This window comes from Notechis scutatus, chromosome Z (genome assembly GCF_049901735.1).
Source record: "Notechis scutatus isolate UNSWTSFEM ecotype Mainland chromosome Z, rNotScu1.2, whole genome shotgun sequence".
NCBI classification, from domain to species: Eukaryota; Metazoa; Chordata; class Lepidosauria; order Squamata; family Elapidae; genus Notechis; species Notechis scutatus.
The window spans coordinates 126,777,146-126,791,119 of record NC_142025.1 but is presented as its reverse complement, the minus strand read 5'-3'; the positions used below and the strand labels follow the sequence as shown (position 1 = coordinate 126,791,119).

The window sequence follows — 13,974 nt, the reverse complement described above, 5'->3', positions numbered from 1 at the left end:
GAATGGTAGTTGTTTGTTGCCATTTCCATGGTGAATTTGATTTTGGGGTGTGTGCTGTTTAGTTGTGTTAGGAAATTGTTTAGGTTTTCTTTTCCATGGGGCCATATAACAAATATGTCATTGATGTATCTTAGCCATAGTTTGGGTTTGTGGGTGGCATACAGCAAATGACTCTACCAGACTATCAATCATCTGGAAGCCTGCACTCACAAACAAAAAAATCTCTATACCACAATACACTGTGTGACACATAGATGAACCCAATACACAAGCCTGAAGATCGCAGATCAGATTCTGCCAAAATGTCAATACAACTTTAAAAGCACAACTATAATGACATGCGAAAATACTTGAACAAAGCTGAATACCATACATATAAATACCCGCGAAAACTTAAGAAAACACACACACACACACATACACACATATATATTCGTAGATTTTCATGGATACAGGTATGCAGGTTTTGGTGTGTTCTGATTTTTTTCCCGTATAAGATTGAGAGTATCTTGGCGATGTTTTGAAACGATCTATAACAACTTAGAAGGAAATTCAACTAATTGCCTTAATATGACCATACAGCTATTTTCATTCCCTGCATCCTGGACCAAAGAAATGGACCCCAACTTTATATGGAAAATACCTGATTAAATTTCCTTGGCCACTTAATGTCATCAACATAAACCCTGAATGCTTGTTTTTTGGGAGCTCCGAAATCAAATTTTCCCACTTTGACTTGATGAAGGCTTAGATTTGGGAATGTGACCCAGTTGATAATATCAAATCCTGCTTCCAAGTTCCCATTCTGATCAAAGGAAATAATTTCCCCAACACTGTTGTTAAATGAGACTTTTCGTAGATAGTGGTGGAACTAATTTCATAGAGGAACAAAAGGTATGAGCAATATTGTTACACCAAAACCATTCAAATTCTGTAATAGGTTACAAGGTATGGATATTTGAGAAGTCAAAATTAGCAATATCTATGCAAACTAATCACAGTTCAAAACCACATTTGACCTGGTCTGCCAATAATAATGTACTTATTATATGATGAAAAATATAAGCAGAATAGAGTCAAATAATGAACATCCTCAGCTATAACTATGCAGCCTACACCACTGAAGACAAAAATAAAAGGAAGAAATAATAAAAGAAATCAAGCGATCTCAGGCACCAAGACAATTACCTATTCCAGTGACCAACTTGAGTGGAAAGAAATGAATAAAGAAGTAAAACAATAGAATAGAATAGAATAGAATAGAATAGAATAGAATAGAATAGAATAGAATAGAATAGAATAGAATAGAATAGAATAGAATGGAATGGAATGGAATGGAATGGAATGGAATGGAATGGAATGGAATGGAGTGGAGTGGAGTGGAGTGGAGTGGAGTGGAGTGGAGTGGAGCGGAGTGGAGTGGAGTGGAGTGGAGTGGAACAGAATGGAACAGAACGGAACAGAACAGAACAGAACAGAATAGAATAGAATAGAATTCTTCACTGGCCAAGTGTGATTGGACACATAAGGAATTTGTCTTTGGTGCATATGCTCTCAGTGTACATAAAGAAAAAATAAAATACATTCATCAAGAATCATAAGATACAACTCTTAGTGATAGTCATAAGTTACTAATAAGCAATCAAATCATACTAGGAAACAAATAAAACAATATAAATTGTAAAGATACAAGAAACACAGTTATAGTTATAAGTTGGAAGAGATAGGGAATAGGAAGGATGAGAATACAGTCTTACTAAATAGTTTGACTGTTTTATGGGAATTAGTTGTTCAGCAGAGTGATCGCATTCAGGAAAAAAATGTCCTTGTGTCTAGTTATTCTGGTATGCAGTGCAGTATTCTGGTGTGCAATGCAGTGCAGAAGAAACAATATTCTGCCTTTGGAGTTTCCAGATGATAGGAGAACCCCTGTTTTCTTTTCTCTCACTCGGGAGTCCCTTTAACCCAGTTAGCCTTCCCATAAAACTTAACTCATTTCTTATGGCCTTTCCTCTAAGCTATGCCTCTGAACCTGGTTATGTAGACAGTTATCTAATAATATTATTACATAGCCAAGATTGGAAGTTGAAGAACATTTATGAAAGCTAGAATCTGTCCTTGTCAAAAATGAGTACAGTATAATTAAAGACATGTAATAAAAGCCTAGGACCTTTAACCAACTACATCCTGCCAGGGTGTAGGACATATATTTAGTGGAAATATACTATAGGGGTAAGGAAATCTTATCACTGTTTAACTGCATCCTAAGAGGTTGAGAATCTACAAGTTATATGCTCCTATATATGCCTGGAAAGGTAAAAGGGAACAATTTGAGATTAACAAGCTCATGAACTGGAGAGTACATCCATTATCATTATCCATTATCAATCTTTAAATACATTTTTCCCAATAGTCTTTTTGCAGTGACTAGGTCATAAAATGCTAAAGATTGCCATGGATTTCAATTGTTCACAACAAAGTCAAACTCCTTAAATTGACCATTTTTTAAAAACAAAACAAAACAGGAAGAGCAAATTAGCAATGCAGGAAACTGTCTATGCCAGTTTTAAAATTTAGAAAACTCTAAACTTAATTGGGAATCAGCTTTGGTAGAGAATGAAGATAGGGAAACGTTTCTTGTGTTTAGGTGTTCATCCCATTACCTGCCACAGCAGTAGATTCTTTTGTCCTTCCTCTGACATAAAAATTCTGTGTTTGAACTTTAATGAAGTCATAGACTGCAGAGTGTAGGCAACAGCATAAACCGCATTGTAAACACTGTAGCTATGGGGAGTTTTGCTCATGTCAAAGACAGACCTAGGAAGGGTCTCTACTTTTTCCTCCCCACTGCAGCGATTCCAAGCGCTCTCCTCTTCCAAAGAAGCAGGGAAGGAGCAATCAAATGCCTGTTTCCAAAAGTCTTTAATAAACCCATCTCTGGTCTCCACATTAGGGTTTCTCATCCAAAGAAAATTTTGGAAACCTACCACCTCCTTTGACTGAGTTGCAAAGGCTAAGGTTCCATGAAGGACATCTAAATCCCAAGATCGTTGAAAGGAAACCGAAGCGAACTCCATCTGCGCAGTCATTATCCAGACTTTGCCTCTCTTCATTGGTATGTCTTCAATTTCCGAAATTCTGGGAAACATCCTCAAAAAGATTACAATGTGAAATTCACCATGTATGAACACAACACTGGCCATGCTATTAATTATCAGTTGGTATACAAGCACCCAGGATTCTATCATTTCATAGATGCCAGTTTTCAAATACAATGGTGGAAATCGTTCTATAAAATCAAAGCAGATGCCTCCCTGAGAAAACTTGGGAAGTTCGTTCTGTACAAAGTTGAGACTATTGTCATCTTCCATAAAAATGACACCAATCCAGGTCCACTTGAAAAACAAAAGCAGCTGAAGTATCCCAACATATTGTTGGTTTCTACTAGGGAACATCCATTGCAAAAAGGCTTGCTGGGCTGGGTCATTAATCAAAGGAGAAGAACCATATCCAAGCTATAAAGAAAAAACAACAACTAAGTAAGTAGGATGAATTAGGAAACATACAAAAAACATAATTTCTTTTACAAAATTTTTTAAAAACTCAAATATTAACTCCCTGCTCTCCCAGCCCCCCAACCTTGGAAACTAAAGTCAAGCTCCACCCTAATGTTCTTAATAACTTTTCCATCCTTGTTCCACCCAAATCATCACTCAGATTTTATCATGAAGTTTAATGTTTTTCAAAACAATCTTCCAAGGAATGAGAAGAGACGTGATTTTACCGAAGAAGGAATGTAATTGCAAATGGCAATCTTGTGGATTCTGAGTATATTCTTTGAAAGAAACACAAGTACGTCCCTGTCTTCAAGTGAATGGTGCTTAACTATTATATTGTAAAATATATAGACCACATGAATGAAGATTACTAACAAGGTTTGGAGAATGTTGTCTGGAACCACATTTGTGAATTCCTTTAGAATTCTTTTACCTTTTAGTCTTACTTTCTCACACACAGAGAGAGAAAGAGAGGGGGAAGGGAGGGAGGGAGGGAGGGAGGGAGGGAGGGAGAGAGAGAGAGCAGGCAGGCAGGCAGGCAGGTGGAAAAAAACCACTCAGATACTCCTGGCAGTTTTGAAGCATCTTCTATCCAATCTTCCAGTTATGTTTCTATGATTTTGCCTCTTTTTAAAATATCATTCAGAACAGCTAAAGGAAGAATTCATGATGCTAGTAAATCATAATTACAGGTACTCCTCAACTTACAACCACAATTGAACTCAATATTTTTGTTGCTAAATGAGACACTTGTTAAATGGGGTTTGCCCCATTTTACAGCCTTTCTTGCCACAGTTGTTAAGTGAATCACTGCACTTGTTAAATTAGTAACCTGGTTGTTAAGTGAATCTGGATCAGTGGTGGGATTCCAATTTTTTTACTACCAGTTCTGTGGGCGTGGCTTAGTGGACATGGCAGGGGAAGGATACTGTAAAATCTCCAGTCAGAGGTAGTATTTGGCGGTTCTCTGAACTACTCAAAATTTCTGCTACTGGTTCTCCAGAACTGGTCAGAACCTGCTGAATACCCACCTCTGATCTGGATTCCTCATGGACTTTTGCCTGTCAGAAGGCCACAAAATGTTGATCACATGACCTTGGGATACTGCAACCATAACAAATGTGAATATCTGAATTTTGATCACATGACCATGGGATGCTGTAATGTTGCGAAAACTGGTCATAAATGACTTTTTTCAGTATGTGTAACTTCAAAAAGTTACTAAATGAACTGTTGTAAGTCAAGGACCATCTGTATGGATGTGTTGTGGCTCTGTATTTATGTGCCCTTGCCTACATAGCTCCTATTCTTGGCCAGGGTTTGTAGGTTGATCAGCAGAGAAGTTCTGCATTTTTTCAAAAATTTGCCTTGCATAATCCAACGAGTAGAAAACATATCTGCCCAACACATATCCCTTAAGATATTCTTTCTCATATAGAAATATATTTAAAAATGCTGGCTTCATAAGGCAGCAGGCAGTAGCTGATATTAGTTTCATTTTGTTACCAATGGAGCAGAGGTGATATTCAGTAGGTTCTGACAGTTCTGGAGAACCAATAGCAGAAATTTTGAGTAGTTTGGAGAACTGGCAAATACCACCCTGGACTGCCCCTGCCCCCATCTATTCTCTGCCTTCCAAGTCCCAGCTGATCGGCTGGGTCTTCTTTGGTTGCTCTGCACAGGAGAAGGGAGCTGGAAAGCAGGTTAGTGGGGTGGGGAGGAAAAGGGATTTTGCAGTATCCTTTTACTTCCATGCCCACCCAGCCATGCCCACCAAGCCACGCCCGCAGAACTGGTAGTAAAATTTTTTGAATCCCACCACTGCAATGGAGGATCTGGAGATTAGCTCCAGCTTCTATTAAATTCACTTCAGTTTATTACAGTCATAGACCAGAGACCAGAACAAATAAAAACACTCAGTAAATATACAATTAAAAATTCTAATATAAAATAATAAATAACAGCTAAAACATATGATAAAATCCAGTCTGTCAATTATACATGGTCTAACTATACTAAAATTAAAATCCATAAACTGTGTGGCCCGTTGTTAGTTGAATACTAAAATGGAAAGGAATAAGCAGTGCAAAGGGTTTGTCCACATTTGTTGTATAAAATAACTATGGTGGATTAGACACGTGTTACCTATGAATCCCCAGTGATAGTTTTTAATGCTTATCTTCTGAAGTTATTTACTGATTTAATTAATATGCCACTCATCTCACTATTGTAAGACTTTGGGCAACTGACAATAATGGTATAGACAATTAAATTTTGAAATATTAATACATTAAGCATTGCAAAAACATTAATTACCAATTAAAACAATATTAGCAGCAAAAAAAAGATGAGGTGGGATCTTGATCTAATCTTCTTCTTGTGCCATATCCATCATCGGAATATTGACAATCAGGTTGGCAGTCTAATCTACTATTCACCTCTAAAATGGGATGCCACCATCAGGGGCCCAAGTCAGTTGGCAAAGCCAGTTTTTCAGGCTCTGTTTTTCAGGACCAAGAGGGTGGGAACCTATCTCACCTCAGATAATATGACTTTCCAGAAGGCAGAAGCCACAACAGAAAAGGATCTTCTTCTGGGTCCAACCAGCTGCAATTATGGAATCTATTGATCTGATTCATACTGATATCACATTTTAGGCGCTAGTATTTTTTATACATTCTGTTCCAAATTATCCGTTAATCTGTAATGTTTATCCATGCTTATCCACATAACAAACTTCATCAAATTTATAGATTTATAAATGGCATTTACCACTTATTAGGTTAGCTAAAATATTTAAAAATATGTCTAGCAAATGTTGTAACCAAAAAACAGGCACATATTATCATATGTGGTGGACTCATGTAAAAGCAAAAAAAAAATAAAAAAAATCAGGCAAAAATACATAGGTGGATAGAAAAGACGATAGGGAAACATATAGATTTTAAACCTGAACTATTTTTATTAGGCATAATACCAGAAAAACTTGATAGGCAAAGTATATATTTAATATTGCATGTCTTAACAGCAGTGAGGATTATTTTTGCACAATATTGGAAAAATGATGAAACACTGTGAGATGAAGAGATAATTAGGAAAATACTAGATTGTGCAGAAATGGATAGACTTACATTGAAAATTAAACAGAAAAAAAGACACAGAATATTATCAAACATGGAACTTATTTTACCAGTAGTTGAAAAAAGGGATGGAGATTAAGAATGTAACATGTATTATTAAGCAAATTAAATATACAGATAACATGATGTTTATTAAACAGTAATGTAAACAATAGAAAATTAAAAACAAACAAACAAACTTCATCAGGGCTGAAGGGACACACTTTTATTTTATTCAGGCACTAAGCACTATGTCAACATCTTACCTGTGGTACCTTGTAGAAGCTCAGAAGGGTTGCCATAAAGACATTCACATTTGAGTCAGGTCCCCCAATGACTGTGATAGTGTCATCTTTACTATCACACTTGTAGTTAGGGAAGAAGTTGCTCCATGTGGAGAGAAGTTCCAGTGAAGCGAGGTAAGTCCAACTGGCACCAAATTGGCTGTTATAGATGTGGATGCCCAGGGAGATATTGGGTAATATCTGAGGATTTCCATTTATCTCAATGACAGCAAATGCAAAAGCCAAGATATGTTGATAAATCTGAGTCACAAATCTGCAGTTTGATTTACATGCTGAATGAGTGCAGTTGATAGGAGCCAAAAGGAGTCTTGCTAAATTTCCATCCAAGGCAAATATCCAAGGTCATACAATCAGAGATATCTTAAAATATCTCTTTGTTTATGAAACTAGCTCATATTCATGGGAAGGATTGCCAAAATTGATGGTAGACTTCCACATGACATATGCAGCTGATATTTGATGGACAAATGATGAGTACGATCTTATGTATTTCTTTTAAGAAAGCTGTTAAATAGCCAACATGTTGAATCTAGGAAACATAAGATTTTGATGTGGGACATATCTGGCACCTAGTATTGTGAAACATTATGTGGAGTGGATGGGGGCTGAATACTGCAACAGGACTGTTCATCTACAGTCATGAAAATAGCAGCTAAATAGACTACTAGTATGAATAATGTAAATAGTCCTAGCACTTATGTTAGCTTATGTTCCCAATCTTCCTCTCTTGGTGGAATTACCTGCTTAAAATAAAAATAAACATTTATTGTAAGAAAACACCTTATGGAAAATGTACAATTAACAAGAACCTTGGCTTACCCAATCTCATCCAGGAGGTTGTAAGATGGATGTTGATTGAAAGTCACAGGGTCGGAAAATATGTAGGCTTGAGAAATAATGCCAGCAATAATGAGGTCCCCTGGCTGATAATACTGGTGGCGTATTGACAGAGGGTAACAGATCTTACATGTACCATGTGGAACATTGGACTCAGTCCCAGATAGTAGCAGAAATAACAGGTAGAATGGCATCGGGTAGAAACAACTTCTTCTGGACATCAGTTCTGGTCTAAAGTGTCTTTTAGGATACCTGGCTTCCTGACTTTAGTGCCCTGTAATATTATTTTTGCACTAGGAATGATCAGATGAAGTTCCCCAACCAGTCTGTGTTGGGTATCTTTCTTGAATCGCAAAACATCAATTTGTGCCATACTTTTATCTTTGTTCTTTTGTATCAAGGTGTATTGATTGTCTTTTGGGAAGTGAAGTAGAAGTTACCCTTGTCGTGTTGATACTGGAGAGATGATTGCCCTTGCAAAATTGCAAGTTCTTTGTGATATCGTGAAAGAAAACAACTTAATTGCACATTTCTCATGAATGAGTTATCAAGAGAGGAATTCTCTCTCCCCTTCCCTTTCATTCTCCCTCCTACTGTCTCCAAGGTCCACAGGGCTCCAAAAATTCAAGGTGGCACCTCAACCATTTTTGTGCTTGTCGTCTACACAAACACATAAAAGAAGATATAGGCATTCAATTGACACTATCTCACATTTTTTTTTTTTTTTTTTTGATTTAGGGACCAGGAAAAATGGTATAAACTAAGGTTTGAATTTTTACTGAGGTGAAAATCAGTCAAAATCTTTCATCTTCAGCTTCAAGTGTTAATAATGCTTCCCTCTTTTAAAGCTGAAATGTGTGCAATAACTTGGGATTATGACCAATGAAAAGCAAAGGGCAGAGAAACGAAAGTAGAAGGGAGACCAGTAGGGCATAGCTGAGGCCTTGGTTATTGGCCTTGACTATGGGAGTGTCCTTGTGCTGAATAAAGACTGCAAGAACTATGGCTGTGATGGAGGAAAATAAAAGAACAACAATGACCAAGGTGATCCCCAAAGGCTCTTGGAAAGATAGGAAGCTGATCTCTTTTGGAATGCAGCGATCCTGGGCTTTGCTGGGATAGTGATCCTGTGGACATTGGTAACAAGAATCCATATCTGAAAAAGAAAAAGCCACAGATCTTTATTCAGAAGTTGGTGTATAGAATTAAAATGAAAATAAGAACTCAGTACACAAAGTGAGTTCTAAAGACAAGTGCATGATTCTCAGATGTTTGTTTACATGAAGTATTATGCAGAGACTAACATCAATTTGTTTATTATTTATTCAATTTATATGCATCTTTCCTGCAGAAGCCCCAAGCAACACACCAAGCCCCATTTTTTGTCCAGCTTTCACTACTACAAAAACACAGTATTTTGTGGAGAGAGTGTGAGAAAGCCAAGGCGTTCTATGGGTGAAGGAGACTGGAATCTGAGACATGCTGTTGTTAATCCATCTTGGCAGAAGCTGGATATTTTCAGCTGCTATTACTGAGACAATTTTGAAATAATTGGGGAAAAATTCAGCAGAGTTGTGAATCTGTTTCAGTAAACATATTGATCCTAGGGGGAATCTGAGGATTCAGAACACAATTCCATTTTTTTCAGAATAAAAAGTTTTATTTCAAATAATCTCTTTCCTTTTCATTTCTTGTCTTGGAGAAAAGAACAACAGTAAGATTCTCTAACCCCAATTGTAAAAAGTAGTAGGGTGAGCAGCAAAGGATTTAATATGTAAAACTGGGTTTCCTATGTTTCCTAAATATGAAATCAAATTTTGATGACTGGAAAATCTTTACTTTGTGTTCATTGTAATGTAGGTATTTTTTTCTTGATAGTATGTGCCATTTTTAAAAATAATAATAATAAATCATTTTTTAAAAATCAAACTATTTCCTATAATATTGGAAACATGGATCCTTGTTATCAGCTTTCTCTTCCAGATCTGGATACGGAACTAGGCCTCCAAAAGGAGATAATTTTGAAAGCCATCATGCTATCTTGCAATAGAAACTCTTTTCCTTTAACTATCCAATTGACCAATCTACTGGATTCTGGGGGTATCACTGGAATCTGGAATGGGATGTTTAGGCATCAACCCTTCATTGTGCCCCTTTTGCCCCCAGCCACCCATCTCAGTCAATTTAAAGCCATCTTTTCTCCCCCATTGCCCTCCCTCAGCCATTTTCCATGGCCAATGGATCCTGGCCCTTCACCCCTCACCCTTCACCCCTGCCCATTTGCACTGACACCGTTTGACCTTGGACTTTCTCTGCATGGGATAAATAGCCCTGAGCCAATCGGATGGTGAGAAGCAGTAGTGGCTCTTGGGTGGTGGGTGACTGAGGGAGTTTTGTGTGGGCGGGCAATGTGCAGTATGAATGAATGAATTCTTTATTGGCCAAGTGTAATTAGATACACAAGGAATTTGTCTCGGTACAAATGCTTTCAATGTACATAAAAGAAAAGGTACATTCATCAAGAGTCAAGAATCATCAGGTACAACACTTAATAATGGCCATAGGGTACAACTAAGCAATCAAATCATACTAGGAAACAGCCAATATAAATTGTAAGGATACAAGTAACAAAGTTACAGTCATACAGTCATAAGTGGGAGGAGATGAGTGATAGGAATGATGTCAAGACTAATAGTAATAGTAATGCAGACATAGTAAATAGTTGGCCAATGTTGAGGGAATTATTTGTTTAGTAGAGTGATGTGAAAAACCTGTTCTTGTGTCTAGTTGTTCTTATGTCTAGGTGTGCATTGCTTTATAGCATCGTTTTGAGGGTAGGAGTTGAAACAATTTGTGTCCAGGATGTTAAAATCATGATTGGTGGTAGGCTGGGGAAGAGGGGAAGAGGTGTGGTGGTGCATCATTTCTGGAATTATGGGAGGCAAACAGTGACAGCACAAGGCTGGTGGCACTGCGAGTGGGGAGGGAAGGGACACAGTGCAAGGCTGCTGACGTTGTGAGGGAAGAGAGGTGGCTCAAGGCTGCTGTGCGAGGCTTCTGCCATGTTTCCCACATATCACTGCTGTTCACCTGCCATGCCATTCCCTGCAATGCCAGAAACCACACCAGGCTTGCTCCTCCTCCTCCCTTTCATTTCATTGGAGCTGAATGAGCTGCAAGCAAAGTCATCTCTGCAACGACTCCTAGAGATGCCCCTCCCTCCCTTCCTGGTCAACCCTCAACACACTCAAATCTGTCTGTACCCCTCTGACACTGTCATGCACCAGTTGGAATCTGATTCCGAGGAAGAGGAGGAACAGCCAACAGGGAGTGGGAGTGTGGCTCTGAAGGTTCTGGAGGAAACTGGGGAAGGGCACAGGCCAGCTGGGCATTCAGATGAAGACCCAGGCCCATCCCCTCTTCATCCTAGGGCATGCAGGGAGGAACAGATAAGGGAGAAATGTGAATGGCATGGTCTATGGGGGAAGAAAGGGCCCTGATCCCCTTCATGGGTTGCAGCTGTGAGGACTGTTTAAAAGAACAAACTGCGCATGGCCCAGTGCTGGAAGCAAAGTGTGAAATAATGCTAGTCTTTCATTTATCTGAGTTCTGGCATCCTTCCCAGTGTGTATATTTCAATATCTGTGGATGTCTTCAAGCCCTTATTCTGCCTTGTCTCATTAATTGCTTCAGTCTGGTTTGTGTTGTTTTTCTAATTAATAATTTATATGTATTTTGAGTTTGAACGGCATTTCTTCCTTTTCACAACTGTTTGTGGGGGAGTTTTTTTCTCCAGTCAATGATTATTGGAACTTTGAAGCTAAGTTGAAGGAATTAAAGGGACTTCACTTGTTTTTGTGACTTTGTTGCTTTTGTATCCCACCCTGATTCATCACAGACACCTTCTCTTTTTAACTGCACCCTGTCCCCATCTGCACAACGAGTCAGAATCATGGCTCTGGAGCCACCCAATTTGCTGGAAAGTGCAGCCTCTTTAAAAGGCTCTTGTGTGATATATATGTGTGTATGTGTGTGTGTGTGTATGATATTCAGCTTTGTTAGGGTATTTTCCCACGTCATTATAGTTGTGCTTTTAAAGTTGTAGCGGTGTTTCGGCAGAATCTCATTTGCCATCATCAGGCTTCTGTATTGTGTTCATCTGTGAGTCAGACTTTCACAGCCATTTCTGTTTTAAATTTGGTGCTAGCCTACTACTGTGTTCTTCATCCTGATTGTTTGGGTGTCTTGGTCTATTGGTCTTGGAGTTTGCTGTGTTCTGCTTGATTGGTGTTTCTAATATCTTCTGTCTGTTTTGTAGCATTTTTTTTTGTCTTGATTGGCTGGCAACATTGTGTTTCATGTATTGGAGGCTTTTAATGCAGCTTGGCTTCGGATAAACAGATGGCTATCATTTATTAGGAAGCTAGGTTTCGTCTGGGTGCCTGGTTGGGGTGTGTTTGAGCTGGAGTTATCAGGGGGGATCTGTTTGTGCCCAAGTGTTTGCCTGCCTTGTGGTGTGGAGATTTTTTTGTTTGTGGTGGAATCTGGTGGAATCATCTCTTCTATTCATGCTTTCAGGTCTTTTTTCAATCTCTATTGCTTCTCTGATAATTCTGTGGCTGGGGTTTTCTATAGTGGCTAGGGTTTTGGTGCCATTGAAGTCGATGCTATGACCTGTGGCTTTCATGTGTTGGACTAGTGAGGAAGCGTGTTCCAACTTTTTTACTGCATTTTTGTGTTCATCCAGGCGGGTACTTATTCTTCTATTGGTCTGTCCAGTCTCATTAATTAATCTTTTGCTGGACGTCTCTTTTCTAATTGAGATTGACGTCTCAATCTTCTCCTAGTTCTGGCATCCAGCCAGCATCCAGCAGTTTCATCACCGCTTGAAACGTCTGACACACTTTCCTGATTAACAGTTAACACCTGAGGTGTAATTAGGGAAGTAGATTCAGGGGAGGGAATGGACTCTGAATCCTCCAATAAATCAGGTTCATCTCTCAAATCCAACTCCTCTCCCTCTACTTGACTCCCCTCTAAGTCACTTAATAATGCAGGCTCAAATCTCAGTGCCAGATCTTCTTCATCACTCGAACCCACATCTGCTGACTGATCAGGTTCAAGTCTCGGAGTCACAACACTATCCCTCACCGCAGGGCCCTTCCCCTGAGTCTGATGAACTGGATGCGGTTTCGACGGGGAGTGTTCATGGAACCTCCGGATAAGGTCCGAAGCACGAACCATGGAAGCATCCACCCAAGAGAGAACCTCCGCGCCATCTGCCATCCTCCTGACAAGATACTGAAAGCGTCCTTTCAACCAGCGAGAATCCTGAACGCTGACAACCGTGTCATCAGCGACGGTCTCATCATTGGGTACCGATGGAGAAGTCGCACCTTCGGGAGAATGGAGTGTACACGATGGGGATTCAGGAACCAGAAGGGAATGGTGGAAGACAGGATGAATGCGCATGGAGCGTGGCAGGGTGAGTCGATACGCGACGTGATTGATGACCGCCTCAATAGGGAATGGACCAATGAAGCAGTGTTCCAACTTCTTAATTGGGCGATCGACCCAAAGGTGCTTTGTGGATAACCACACCTTGTCACCCACAGCTAGCAGAGGCGTCGCTCGACGTGAACGATCCGCAAACCGTTTGTAGTCCTCCTTCGCCCGTTCCAGTTGTTGCGCCACTAATCGGTGAACCGACTGCAACTCCTCGAGAAATTCTCGCATTTCTGGGATCGGGGAGTCCACAATTGACAACGGGAAAAATCGTGGATGGTAGCCCACGTTCGCGTAAAATGGCGTTACGCGAGTAGATGTATCCTGCGAATTGTTAAAGGCAAACTCCGCCAAAGGGAGGTAAATCACCCAATCATTCTGCCGATGGTTGACAAAACATCTCAGATATTGAGTGAGGATGCCAATAACTTTCTCAGTCCCGCCATCAGTCTCCGGATGGTGCGCCGATGCCAAACACATCTGCACTTGTAATGCCGTCATGAGGTTTTTCCAAAACTGAGCAGTAAACTGGACACCGCAATCCGAAACCACTCTGTCTAGCAGACCATGTAAACGGAAAACATGCTGCAGAAATAACTGGGCAGTAGTGCGGGCCGATGGCAACTTCCGACAAGGGATAAAATGAGCCAT

The 13,974-nt window shown here is 39.6% G+C and overlaps 2 protein-coding genes across 2 annotated transcripts in view; both read right to left on the bottom strand.

Moving 5' to 3' along the window:
• Positions 1-13,974, bottom strand: part of LOC148129247 (vomeronasal type-2 receptor 26-like) — a 723,059-nt gene that overhangs the window by 401,985 nt on the left and 307,100 nt on the right. The window lies entirely within an intron of this gene.
• Positions 1-13,974, bottom strand: part of LOC148129249 (vomeronasal type-2 receptor 26-like) — a 27,900-nt gene extending 13,926 nt beyond the window's left edge. The window contains exons 1-6 of the mRNA XM_087947428.1: positions 13,428-13,974; positions 12,970-13,214; positions 7,801-7,913; positions 6,943-7,324; positions 2,664-3,515; positions 644-871 (exon numbers count right to left, since the gene is read on the bottom strand). Coding sequence (XP_087803554.1) covers positions 644-871; positions 2,664-3,515; positions 6,943-7,324; positions 7,801-7,913; positions 12,970-13,214; positions 13,428-13,974 — 2,367 coding nt within the window. The remainder of the gene's footprint in view (positions 1-643; positions 872-2,663; positions 3,516-6,942; positions 7,325-7,800; positions 7,914-12,969; positions 13,215-13,427) is intronic.